Below are 14,170 nucleotides of genomic sequence, written 5' to 3' on the forward strand. Positions count from 1 at the left end.
ATCTAATGTATCTTCCAGTATGTACACATTTAGATATTGCGTGCATTATTGGGATGTTAGACAGATATTTAAGCAAACGTGGTGTGGACCATTGGATAGTAGCCAAGAGGGTTATGAGGTATATTTAGAGAACAAAAGATTACACGCTCACATACAGTAAGTCAGATCATTTGGAGGTCAATGGGTATTCTAATTCTGATTTTGCTGGATGCCAAGATAGCAGAAGGTCTACATCAGGCTACATTTTTCTGTTAGCTGGAGGAGCTATATCTTGGAAAAGTGTCAAACAGACACTTATAGTTTCTTCCATTATGGCAGCAGAATCTGTAGAATGTTATGAGGCATCAAATCAGGGAATATAGCTAAGAAATTTTGTCACTAGGTTGCTATTTTGGAGAATGTAGAAAGACCACTCAAGTTATTTTGTGACAATAAATTAGCAGTGATATATTCTAATAACAATAGGAACTCATCCAAGTCAAAGCATATTACATAAAGTTCCTAGTTGTGAAAGAAAAAGTATAGAGTGGACAGATATCCATAGATCACATTGGTACAAACTCCATGATAGCGAATCTACTCTCAAAAGGATTACCACCCAAGGTTGTTCATGAGTATATTGCTCATATGGGTGTAGTATTGCTTGCAGATATCATGATTTAGTGGGAGTTTATATTTTCTTTGCTTTATGTTTGTTTAAGACATTTATGTATTTGGTTATTTTCTAATCAGATGTAAATTTTTCAGTTTATTCACTCTATTTTGTTATGTTTAAGTCTGACCTCACTTTGGTTTAAGGAGGACTAGCTAGAAATATGCATGTTTATTTCACATTGGATGTAATTTCCATGTTACACATCCATGATTGATCTATGTTATTTGTCTATATTTGTATATGTGACCATTGATGGGTTTAGTCATGACTGATATGACGAAAACTACTTTGATTCTACATGGGTATAGTTGATGGACGAGATTGTAGTGAATACCTTTACATAATAACAAATTTTGAGCTCATAAAGTTATACATTTATAAGGTAATATATGTTGCCCAGTTGGGAGCTTGTTGAATTAAAATCCTATTGTGGGCACATATGTATAATGTATATGCTATTATAAAGTGTGATACAAATTTAAGTGACCAATTATGTTATGGGTATCAAAATAGTACTAAATTGTCATGAAAATAATGTGTAGATACAATAAGTTAATTTGTAATTTATTGAGGGATCAAATTATAAATACCCAAAATTTATTATATAATGAGCCTATAAATAGGTAGTGGTCCCCAAGAAACACTAGAGTTCCTATATTCTTTCCTTCCCCATTAGGGAAAATACTTTAGAGAAATAGTATATTCTTGGAAGATCATAACCTTCTGTACAATCTCCAACAATGACTTCAAGTTAGTGTTTTTGCTCATCTCATTATCATCTTCTTCTTCTTTGATTTAGCAAAGGTTCTATTAAATATAATTTAAAATTTATAATATTAAAACACTTTTAAAAATATAATTAGATCTGTGATTAATATATATATATATATTTCTTAAGTCCATGGTCTAGGCCATGAACGTCCTAAGGATAGTCCGGGATGAGGTCGTAGTTGAGCTTGTGGCTCACTGACACGGCCAATGGGCTTAACATCCAATGCATTAGAGTCTCAGACAATGAAATTTGATGTTTAATTCATAGAAAACACTACTTCTTCCTGTTGAATATAGAGATTTTTTTTTAAGTATGTTTTACATATATCAGTGAAGAACACGACATCCTATTTTACTTATTGTTTTCAAAACAAATCTATTTGTCAATGTGAAAAAATTAATAGTTGGAGATTAAATTCAAGTTCAACTGATCAACTATAATGATTTCGTCACATCTGTTTTGAAAATCAACTTCTATAAATGTTTGAATGGATTGATATGTTAATAATAGTTACTTGAAGGTTTTTTTAGATTATTACTTTTTCATCTTTTGGCAAGTTTTGTTAAAAGGTTGAGATTATTAATACAACTCTCAAAAATAATTTAGTATTACATTGAGATTATGAGATTTGATATTATATTAGAAGAGAAATGAACTAATAATTAAGGCAATTTAAATAATATAACATAATTAATTAAGGACAAAGCGAATTTCTACCCGGACCACCAAAATAAAAGGTAGGCTCGACTCCATACTTAACCTCATTAAAAGCCGAGTAGCAATAATCCTCATCACCCCAAGTATCTACCCATTCAGGGTACTTGAGGGACAACGAGTAGTCCATGATCCTAACCCCTTTCACATAAGCCGCCTCCCCATGAAGGAGGCGGGCAAACTGACCACTTCCCATGGCAGTGGTTGTGTGAGGCTTTTGCTCCCTCACATTCGGGCTGTACACTTCTCCGCCCCATTGCACCATCACCGCGCTGTGTTGCAAATACCCGAAAAGAGTACCCGGCCAATACCCTACTGCCACATCTTGTCCCACTTTAAGCCACCAATTCCCAACATGTGGATCCTATATATATATTAACAAAATATATTAAAAAAAAACACACAATTAAGAAATTAAACATAGTCTATACTATATGTTATATACGTACGAGTGTAATGGTAATTGGTAGTTCATATTGGGGTCCGGATTGGGATGAGCAAGGCTCAAGGGATCCACCCAAGACTACATTTGGATTCGTATGAACAAAACCTGAGCATGTGAGATCAAAGCAACCTTTTGAAACGTACCCATCCGTCTACAAATACATATTATTAATCAAACATTAATTAATTAATTAATTCAAAATGAGAAATTAATAATAAAATTATTATATACACTTCTACTACTTACTGTCCAATATACAAAAAGTCTTGTGCGTGTATCACCATATAAATTTGGGTTTACCTATATATAAAATCAAATACTAAATAATTAAATAAAATAATAAGAGAATCATAATCATATAAAATAATAAAAGTAATTAATTATTAATAATTACATATGCAGGGACGGACCGACCGACATTGTAACTAGAGGAGACAGTCACCTCCGAAAAAAAATGGGGAAAAAAATATATATATTTTAATTAATTACAACATATATTTGTATACCACCCAGCCTGATTCGATGCTCTCAAAGGTGTCTGCAATGCCAGCCTTGAGCCAAATTTGGGATGTTGAGTATTCATTTGCCAAAACTATTGGGTTCCATAGATTTAGACTTGCTTGAGCTCCTATATAATTGTACCCGAGTGTCACTAGCAAAGCCACCTGTAACATTAATTTTACATAAATTCAAAATATTCAACTGTCACACTCAAATATTCATTTCATTTACTTACAGAGCGGTTGACTAAATCAGGTAGGGAGACTGAGCGGGTGTCGTTTAGCAAAACGACAGCGTTTGGTGTGTCGTTTAGAGTTGTGTTATGGTGGTGCCTAACAACATAAGGGTTCTTCTGTCCAAAACGCCCAACATTAGAGTTGCCCAATCTTACTAAGTCTTTTCTTTGGATTCTTCGAATTGGAACGCTTCCCTCTGGGCAAAAACCTCCGTTTTTTTGCCATGTTTGAAAAACAACACTCTTTGAGTAGTTTGAGTTCGTGTCGTTTATTCTCTCTAATAAATCGCTGCTGGGTTTTATCTGTCGTTACAATATATATAAAATATTATTTTTAATTTTTTTTTTTTTACATTTTTACATTCAAAGTTAACGTTTTTTACAATTTTATAATATTTTATAAGAACACAAGAAAATCACATTAAAGTAAAAAGAAAACAACAATAAAATAACAAAAATATAACATAAAATGACAGTATTTATGTAAATAAAATATAAAAACAGTAAAAATTGTATTTTTGTATGTTTTTGTTGTTTTTATGTAATTTTTTTTTTAAATTCCCATATTATTATTTTTTTTAATTTGTACACTAATTGTAATTGAAAATTAAAATATAATGATGTACAATACCCACCTGAATAGTGTGGTTTTTCAAAGCTGGATGATCAAAAGCTGGCTGTTTATATATGTCAATACAGTCTATAATATCTCCATCACTACTCTGCAAATAAATATATAAATAAAGATTTTAATAACCCAATTTGAGTAGAAAAAAAAAAAAAACACAAAATAAAACTAATTGTTACCTTGATAGTCTTAAGGGGAGGCTTATTGAGAAGCTTTAACTTAAAATCAATAAGTTTTTCTTCATCCAAAGATGTAGATGTAGTTTGAGTTTGATTATTATTGATTGGCCTAGCTGCTGCTATTGCATAGTGAAAAAACACAACCAAATTCATGAGTAGTATTATTACACTACTACTACTACTACTTCTCACACTCTTCTCCATTATATATATATATATATATAGTGAATTAGTTATATATATTTGCAGACCAAGGCACAAACCCAGGAAAACAATCAAGCTATTAGCTAAGTAGTGTAGCTAATTTGGACGATAAGACCGAGAGAGAAGAAGATCAAGAAGAATGTTTTTATATAGTGAACTAATTAGAACAGTTACAATGAACTAATTATATATTTCTATTTATTTATATAGTGAATTATAACTGTACAAAAAAGAATTTTTTTTTTTTTTTTTTGAGAGAGTACAAAAAAGAATTGATACAAAGGATAAGCTAGCACATTATAACTGTATATTATTTGGTTTGGTAATATTATAGTATTCAAATTTTTATTCACATAATTAAATCATTTCTTCTTTGGTATGATGACCTTGACTTTCCTAATTATATTAATCTAGACAGGTCAAATATATGAAGAATGATTTTTATTATTATTTTTATATATTCCCTCTTTATTTTCTTTCCAGTTTCTTTTTCATATACACTCATTAAAAAAAAGTTACCGTTTCACATTTATTTTGGGAAAAATTATGTTATTATTTCTCTTTTGTATGGCGGGAAAAATTATGTTATTGTTATATTAATATTTAGTATTACTATATAAATATTGTTTATTATTTTTTTCATTATTATATATGATAATATTTCTTTTTATTCTTTTTATTAAAGAAATTTCTTTTTAATATTGATTTTGTTTTATATATTTTTTTAGTTTCTAATTTAAATTATTGCTGATTTCAAGAAATGTAGGATTTTTATAGTAACTGAATATAGGTTGGTGAGAAAAATACAGCTTGGTATGCAATTGATTATATTAATTGACACTCATTCCCTACTAAAAGAGTAACTTTCTCTCACCAAAATAAATCTCAAACCATTAAGGTATTTTTATTAAAAGTTAAAAATATACCACTTAGATCTATTTTTTTTTTTACTCAAATCGGTATCTTTATTAACTAATCAAATCGTAAAAAACAATAGAACGTGCTTAAGAAGAACAATCCTCTAACTGAAGTACACGACTTGGAGAGAAACAAGAATCTCTGACTAAATAGTGAGCCAGCTTGTTTGCAGATCGTGTGACAAAACACAATTCAACATTGTCTAAAGATAAAAGCAACGCACGAACATCATGCACTAAAAGACCAAAAGAAGATGACATAGAGACTTTACTTTGAATAGCTTGTACGCATACCAAGCTGCCTGATTCTAAAATTACTTGTCCCCAATTGTGACGATCAATCCAGCTTAATGCTTCTTTGATGTCAACCATCTCAGCAACTTCAGGTTGAACCCTCCCTACATGACCCCGATTGAAAGCCTCCACGATATTACCATGGCAGTCGCGAGCCACGCAATCCCACCCAAACCTGCCTTCAACCATCTCAAACCAGACAACCATAAAATATCTCAAACTAGAAAACTTAGTCTCTCAAACCAGAAAACTTAGACTCTCAAACTAGAAAACAATGGCAAAAACCAGAACAATCTCAAACCAATAAACAAGAACCAATCTCAGACCATAAAATAATAACACCATGTCACAAAAGACAAGACTTGCGGTAACGGAACCGAACGGAAGACAAAAGACAAAAGACAAGGCAGTGGTCGTCGTTGATCGGCAACTCCGACCGACGTAGACCGAACGGACGACAACCTGCCGGCGACGCTCCTGGACTCGACTCGCTTGTACGGTTATGGCAGAAGCTTCTCGACTTCTCTCCCCTCGACTCGTCGACTTCTCCCCTCCGTATTACGTGGTTGATACCACTTACATGTATTTGATTATGTGTAAGTTTATTATTACCATTCTTTCGGAAAAAAAAAAAGTTTATAATTTGCCATATGTAACTCTATTCCACTACAATTTTAATACGGTAAATTGCAACATAACTCCTATAAGTTTTATCTCGCTAGCAACTAATCTTCAATTCTATTTTTTTTGCGGTAAAACCCCCCAAACTTGTATTCTGTTAGCAGTTTATTATTTCTATCTATTTTTAAGTGTTAAGTGTCACGTTGGACTATCTATGTGTACACACTGTATTGTCTATGTGGACACAATATACACATGGAACAATTTTATTGATCCACGTAAATAACTATTTAAAAAAATTAAAATTAAAATAAAAGAAATAAAAAAATATAAACAAATTATAAATAAAATAAAAACAAAAAAAACATAAAACAAAATTAAAAAAAAAAAACCATAACCTCAACCTAAAACACACATCTCTCTCTCTCTCTCTCTCTCTCTCTCTCTCTCTCTCTCTCTCTCTCTCTCTCTCTCTTTCACGACCTCAGATGGGACACTAGTCAACGGGTCACCGACAATGACCAAACCAGCCCACGCCCTCTCTCTCTCTATTAGCCCCCACCCTCAGTCCTGCGCAAAATCTCTCTTAATCTCTCTCTTCTCTTCTCATCTCAGTTCTACCCACTCAAACTCATATCACCACACATGGATAGTCCAATGTGGCACTTAATACCTAAAAAGATAAAAATGGCAATTTGCTAACAGAATACGAGTTCGGGAGGTTTTACCGCCAAAAAATTAGAATCGGGGTTAATTGCTAGCGAGATAACACTTATAGAATTTATGCTGTAATTTACTCATTTTAATATAATATTTTACATAATATATATATGATGGGTATCGTTTACTGCAACAAATTTATTAATTTTTTTTAATTTCAATATTATCAATTACTTCAATGTAACGATAAATACATCGAATCCACAAAGACTATTATCAATTTATTATTCAAGAATTAGTACTAAAAATTAAAAAAAAAATGTTTTTTAATATAAAGATTAAATAACATAATAAAAATAGATAATACACTATTAAGAAATAGTTTAGAGTCAATTTTCACCCTTAATAATCATTCAAGATTAATAATAATAATAGAGTAATTTGCGGCATAAACTCCTTAAGTGGTCAGATTTTTGCAACTAACCCTCAATTCTAAAATTTTGGTGGTAAAACCTTCTAAACTCAAGTTCTATTAGCACTTAGCCCTTTCCATCTATTTTTGGGTGTTAAGTGTCAAGTTGGAATGTCCACGTGTACACAGTGTACACGTGGCACAATTTTATTGGTCCACAATTTTAGTGTTTATTTTTTATTTTTAAAATAATTAATTTTTTTTTTATTTTTTAAAATATTTATTTACGTGCACCAATAAAATTGTGCCACGTGTACACTGTGTACACGTGGACATTCCAACCTGGCACTTAACACCCAAAAATGGATGGAAAGGGCTAAGTGCTAACAGAACTTGAGTTTAGGAGGTTTTACCACCAAAATTTTAGAATTGGGGGTTAGTTGTAAAAATCTGACCACTTAAGGAGGTTCTGCCGCAAATTACTTATAATAAAAATTATTCTGATTTCTCAATCAAGCTATTAACCCCGCAAAAAATATTTAAGCAATTATTTTTTTCAATCTCCCTATTATAATTAATCAAGGCGAAACACTCAATAATTAAATCTTTTTACTAAGTAATAGATTCACGAAGTATGTTACCTATTTAACTTAGAAAAAGTATTAATTTCTATGGAGATAAGTTAATATAAGTAACAAATCAATGAATTATATAATTCATTTAACCTAGGTTCTATTTTTCATCACAATCAATAATAACTTTGACATTACTATTAATTGCAACTATCACTCTACTTAGAATCTTAAACTATTATGTGAGAAGTAATTCTAAGATGATAATAGAACAATGCAAAAACTTAATTAGTTGTACACCTAACAAGAATTCACAATATTCATAGCATTCAAATAGAAAAACAAAAACAATTAATTATGAGAGAAATCAAGAATAATATTCATTATCACAAATCAAGAATTCATGTTTTAGGATTTTGAAATAACTCTTAACTAAAAGAAATTACTCCAAACTAGTTATTATAATAAAATTCATAATAAAAAGTTAGAGATTAAGGAGAAAAAAAGAAACTATAATAATGAACAATGGATGACTTCTTCTTCTTCTTCTTCTTCTTCTTCTTCTTCTTCTTCTTCTTCTTCTTCTTCTTCTTCTTCTTCTTCTTCTTCTTCTTCTTCTTCTCTATCTCTTTGAGTTTCTCTCTCAAAAATGCACTCTAAAAGTCTTTAAAAACGAACCCTAAAAGTCCTATTTATATCCCATAAAAATCTTTGAATAAATTAAAAGTAAAATATAAAATTTCTGAAAACCGAGCTCTCGCCGCGACGAAGATTTATGCTCGCTATGGCCATGACTTGCTCGTCGTGGTGAAGTTTTAGGCTCACTGTGGCGAGAGCCTCCTGCTGAAAAATTTTGATCGTGCATTGTGATTGGTATTTTAGCCATAACTTTTTCAAGAATTGGAACGATTCAAGATGTTTCGAAAAGCTTAGAACGATATCTACAACTTTCATGTTGAGTTAAAAGTCTAATTTTGCTTTTGAATTAGTAAAAAATTGCAATTACGTTCAATTTTGTCAAACCAAGCTTGCCGACTTTTACTGTTTTTCACCAAAATATGCTAAAATCTCTCCAAATAACTCAAAATACATGATTAGTCTTCAAAATAGCCTAATAAATTAAAATTACACTAATCAATAATTTAAATAATCAATTTAAGAATATTAATGCATAAAATTGACCATATTAATAAGACAAATATCGACTTATCAATATATATATACAGTAGAACCTCTATTCAAGAATACACTTGGGACCAAGAAAATAATATTCTAATTGAGAGGTTATAACTAAATAGAGTTACACTTGAAAAAAAAAAATCAAAATATCAAAAAATATCAATGTAACAAAAATACCAATAAACAATTCTTAATACTATATTATATTAAAATTATTTTCGAGTACATATAATATTTATACATGTACTATAATTTGAAATAAAATTATTAATTTTACATAAGTAAATTTATAAAATATATGCATATATTTATTTAAGATCTAAGTATTCTTATATAGAGGTATATTTTATTAATACGGGACTTAAAAAATGTATAACTAATTACAATATAGAGGTTATTCTTATTTATAACTGGCCCAAATCGGGACTTCATTTTTTTATAATAAATTAGAGGTTATTCTTGAATAGAGTATTCTTGAATAGAGGTTCTACTGTATATATATATGTATATAAATTTGATTATAGGTAATGTTGTAGTATACTCCCTTAAAAAATGTTTCCATAAACTCTATATCCGTTTCGATACACAAAAATTTTTTTTAGTCTTATTATATTTTTCTCATTATCGTATACATTATAGTTATTTATGACCACTTGAATTTCTTAAAAAAATTCTACATAGTTTAATGTTTACAATGCCAAAAATAAGGTTCAAATATTTTGTTGCACGTATAATTATTTTTTTTTATACATGTGATAAACAATTATTTGAATCTTATTTTTAGCATTGTAAACTATTCAAAAAATTTTAAAAATTTATAAGTGATCTTAAATAACTATAATGTAGACAATCATGAAAAAAATTAAATTAAAAAAATCTTCTAAATACCAAAATCGAAGGATACCAAAACTCTTTTATTCATAGGATACTTCATATTTTTTCTTTTATTTTGTGTTAAAAGTGTCATTATTCTATTTTTATTAAGTAGATTAACAAAATAAACAACAATATTTATTTGGGATGAAAATATAATAAGTTAGGTTTGATGTTTGTATTGTGTTCGGAAGCAATAACGGTATATGATACATCAAATTGATAAAAATAAAACACAGAATTATCTGGTTCAGCAATTTGCCTATACCACGGGAGGCAGCTAATATTATTAAGCTGAGTAGAAAATATACATAATATAGATACAAATTTCCTACTAATAATATGTAATAACCAAAATATTTGATTATTATTTTCTATTATGTTAGTTTAGATATCTCGATGTGGAAATAGTAATTGAATAGAATATGTTATTTCCTTGTAATTATTAGAAAATTATTCTTTCAAGATTAATTATGGAAATTATGTGAGATTCTGTAGTTATTAGAAATTATGGGCTTTAGTGTTTGAGTCCATTTTTAATTTTGGGCTTATTTAGTGGATATAGGATTTTAGTATTATTATTTTATAAGAGATAGCTATATATAAGTTTAATTATTTAAGAATAGTAGTAACAGTAGCATAAAAATAAGAGTCTAAATAATTATAGTTATGAAGATAAATAGATAATCTATTAAGAGAAATATATATATATAATATATATATTTATGTATAGGATGGGTATTGTCAAGTGGAGCGTGTGCATGGTAAGTAGTGGAAATTTAGATTATTTGCATGGCATTGATTGAGAAAAATGTGGTAGTGTTTTTTTTTTTTTTTTTGAGATAAAAATGTGGTAGTGTTTTACTCATGGACATAATGAATAATATGAAAGAATTTAAATTTAAGTGAGTCATGATCTACACGTGGAGCAAGGGAGAACAAATTTCTCAACAATATTTTTAGATCATGATTGTACATGCATCCGCCAAAGAGATTTGGGTGGGGAAGATTGATGAGTTTGATTAGGTAATTAATGGAGTTATGGTTCCCTTTTGACCGAGTATGAGGGAGAAGTTTGAATTTAAGTATTTTATGTTGTATTTAATTAGCTATAGCTAAAGAGGAGGCACAAAATTGGTTAAATATTGGTGAGTTTAGTTAAACCTTAATGCTATAAATAGGAGCTATCATCTTGACATTTTTTTTCATTCACTAAAAGCCAAATAGCTATCCACCATACTCTCTCTTGCCATCTTTTATAGTCAATTACTTATTTTTTTTCAAGAGCCAAAATAGCCATACACACCATCATAATTGCTACAAGCTTTAAACACCAACGTCCTCTCATAAACATCACCATCATTATCCCATACATATATACATCCCCTTTATCATATCGACATCACTATCACCACTATTTTTACATTCAAATTTTAGTGCTCAACTAGATCTCATTAGAAGCTAATTAAGGTATAGCATTCTATAATTTGGGTTGTAAATTCAAGGTTAAGGTTTCGTATAAATATATATATACTATTGTAATATGTTCTAATTAATAAATATGAAATTTAGGTTTTTCATAAGACAATTATTTCTCAAGGGTCACTTTCATTGCAATCAAGGCTAGGACTCCACATTCGAGGTAAGAAAATTAAGTAGAAAAAAAAAACATAAGTTTTCTGTATGTAATAACATTCATAGGAAGAGTGGGAATAGTAAAAGAGAAGTTAACTAAGGTCTTCTGCCTAACTCTTTATTGTTTGTTATTTAATGTACTGTATAATATATATTTAAATAATATGTTTATAAGATTCATGTTATTTATGTATGTTTACGGTATTAAAGCATGACAATTGCTAAAGGTATATATTTAAATAATGTATAGTAGTTTGACATTATTTAAATTAGATAGATTATAGTTTATGTGACATGGTTTGACCGAGAAGATAATGGTTAAATACTTGACTGTTGGGTCTATATGGTAGATAGGGGGCCATTTAGTAGTGGGTACGATTTTACTGAACCCAGCCCTCCGCCATTTAGTCCAATAGCTCGAGTTTATTTGCCAAAATTGGACTCGAGCGTAATCATTATTATGTGATTTAGCTTAGAACCTAGTTATTAGTGACTAGTGATATGATTAAGTTTATGTTTTGCTATCTGCCTAAATATGTGCATGTGCATTTTAATTAAGTTTTGTTTTTATTTATGTGACTACCTGACACACATTTCCTTACTGAGTTTAGTAGCTCACCCTTATCAAATTACCATGTGCAGACCAAGGTAACTGAAAGTTTAGAAAGCCGGTGGCGAGTGGAACTTTGGACGCTTGTGTGTGCGAACTCGCTGAGGGCCATATAACTGCGGGCGGTCTAGGGTGCTCTATTTATTTATTTACGTTATTAAATTAATGTCGCAATTATTTTAGTTACTATTTATTATGTCTTTTGTACGAAATCTGGCCAGTTGTGAATATTTTCAAGTATTAAATAAAAATGCGACATTATGTTTTTCCGCGTTTAACGCTTGTAAATAAAATTAATATTTTTATAAAAGTACGGGCGTTACATAATACCTCTCAAATGTTTCCGTAAGTGTTTTCTCAAACTCACTAAAGTATCTATTCTGTATAAAGTGTGCCTATATAACAGAATTCTTGGTTTATGAGAAATTCATGGGTGACTTTTTATTTATATTAAAAATAAAATGATTTATTAATAAAAATAAAATAATTTATGAAAAATTCATGGGTCACTTATTATTTATATATAATAAAATAAATCTCATTAAATCTAAAAAAAAAATACAATTGAGTTTTTACTTTGTACATCTACTATTGGCTTTTCTAAATATACTTATGTTATTTAGTTGGATTTTATTCTAAATAAGAATTTACTACCATTTATATATTATATATATTGCTAAAAAAAATTTCTATTTGTTTTTTTTGGCTCGATCAGGTTATAATTGTTTGCCTCCACATCTGAATCTGAATATATAAAATGTGGCTACATAAACGAATTTTTGGTTTATGAGAAATTATTGAGTGACTTTTTTTTTAAATATTTTCTTTTTTTTTTATATAAAATGTGGCTATGTGACAGAATTCTTGGTTTAATGTTATTATTTATTTTTCTGTCAAAATGTTAACAGAATATTCTGATTAGAAAAAGTTAATTATAATTGATTAATTTTAGCGAAATAATCCTACCAAAATTTAATCTAACAAATTTCTCTCTCTAGAGCAAAAACCCTAGCCTCCAACACAACCTTTACCAGTTTATAAGCTTAGTTATAATTTCTTAAGCTATATTTTATAATTTTAATTTTCATTTTAAAATTTGAAAAATAATGAAGACAACATGCTACATATTATACAAAAGTATTGCATTTATATATCCCACGATGTTTTAAAAATACTTTGGAAAGTTCATCTTGAATTAATTATTAATATGTAATAAAAGATATTAGTTATTATATTATTACTTCAAACAAAGGAAAGTTCTAGAGGTGCTTATACTTTCTAATCATCTCTTGGTTTCGGGCAAAAAGTCATATTCATGTGTTATGTGTACGTTTAATTTTTGTTAATAGGATAGGGAAGAGAGTATAGTCTTACAGAACTTGAAATGTGAACCTGAGTTGTCAGTATATACATAAACCTCAATTTTGACTTCTTTAACCAGCTGTCACACACAAGTTACTTACTCTGAGTTTATAACCATTTACAATTTTTTAACACTCAAAAAGTTACCGAGTTTATTTTCTATAGCTCTACTTATTAAGGTAGAAAAATATTTTTAGATTGACTCCTCTATTTCGTTTATTAAATGAATTATTTTCAAGTTGACACATTAACTTAAAAATTGACACAATAATGACCTACTACAAAGTATACACTTATATTCATTCTATTTATTGAGAATCAAAACTTCAATCTTCTTCACTAGATTAGCCAGACACACACAATATTTGGACATAAACACAGGACACAATATTATAACTCAAACTCAGAAACACTCAGTCGAAACTTGAATGAATAATGCCACTCTTTTAAGTTTTAAGACTGTATATGATTAGGCGATTTTGGTTGTTGTATTATCATTGCTGTTACATATATAGTTGATCATTTTTAGATTTTTTATGTGAAATTTTGTATTGTAAGCTTTTTAGAGTTTCTAATAGACTTCAATGAGTAATAGATTTATATAATTATACTTAGAATAAATTTTAATAATGTTGTTTGGTGGATTCCTATTTTGTTATTAGGTAACATGATATTATTATTCGTTAGGTCTATCACAATTAT

General features: G+C 29.2%; 1 protein-coding gene across 1 annotated transcript; it reads right to left on the reverse strand.

Moving 5' to 3' along the window:
• Positions 1–2,012: 2,012 nt before the first annotated feature.
• On the reverse strand, positions 2,013–4,519 carry LOC115694921 (protein neprosin-like). Its single transcript, XM_030622023.2, has 7 exons — positions 4,130–4,519; positions 3,958–4,044; positions 3,323–3,625; positions 3,093–3,251; positions 2,833–2,886; positions 2,591–2,737; positions 2,013–2,505 (listed from the first exon to the last, which is right to left on the reverse strand). Exons 1-7 carry the CDS (start codon positions 4,331–4,333, stop codon positions 2,122–2,124), a joined length of 1,338 nt encoding a protein of 445 aa, XP_030477883.2. The 5' UTR covers positions 4,334–4,519; the 3' UTR covers positions 2,013–2,121.
• Positions 4,520–14,170: the final 9,651 nt, after the last annotated feature.

This window comes from Cannabis sativa, chromosome 6 (assembly GCF_029168945.1).
Source record: "Cannabis sativa cultivar Pink pepper isolate KNU-18-1 chromosome 6, ASM2916894v1, whole genome shotgun sequence".
Taxonomy (NCBI): Eukaryota; Viridiplantae; Streptophyta; class Magnoliopsida; order Rosales; family Cannabaceae; genus Cannabis; species Cannabis sativa.

Bases quoted from the DNA above. Each gene is read 5' to 3' on its own strand.
- LOC115694921 (XM_030622023.2), bottom strand. From the start codon at position 4,333: ATGGAGAAGAGTGTGAGAAGTAGTAGTAGTAGTAGTGTAATAATACTA. The intron at 4,045-4,129 runs GTAACAATTAGT...ATTTATTTGCAG, and splicing joins CTCCCCTTAAGACTATCAAG to AGTAGTGATGGAGATATTAT. The intron at 2,887-3,092 runs GTATACAAATAT...TTTTATATATAG, and splicing joins GCATCGAATCAGGCTGGGTG to GTAAACCCAAATTTATATGG.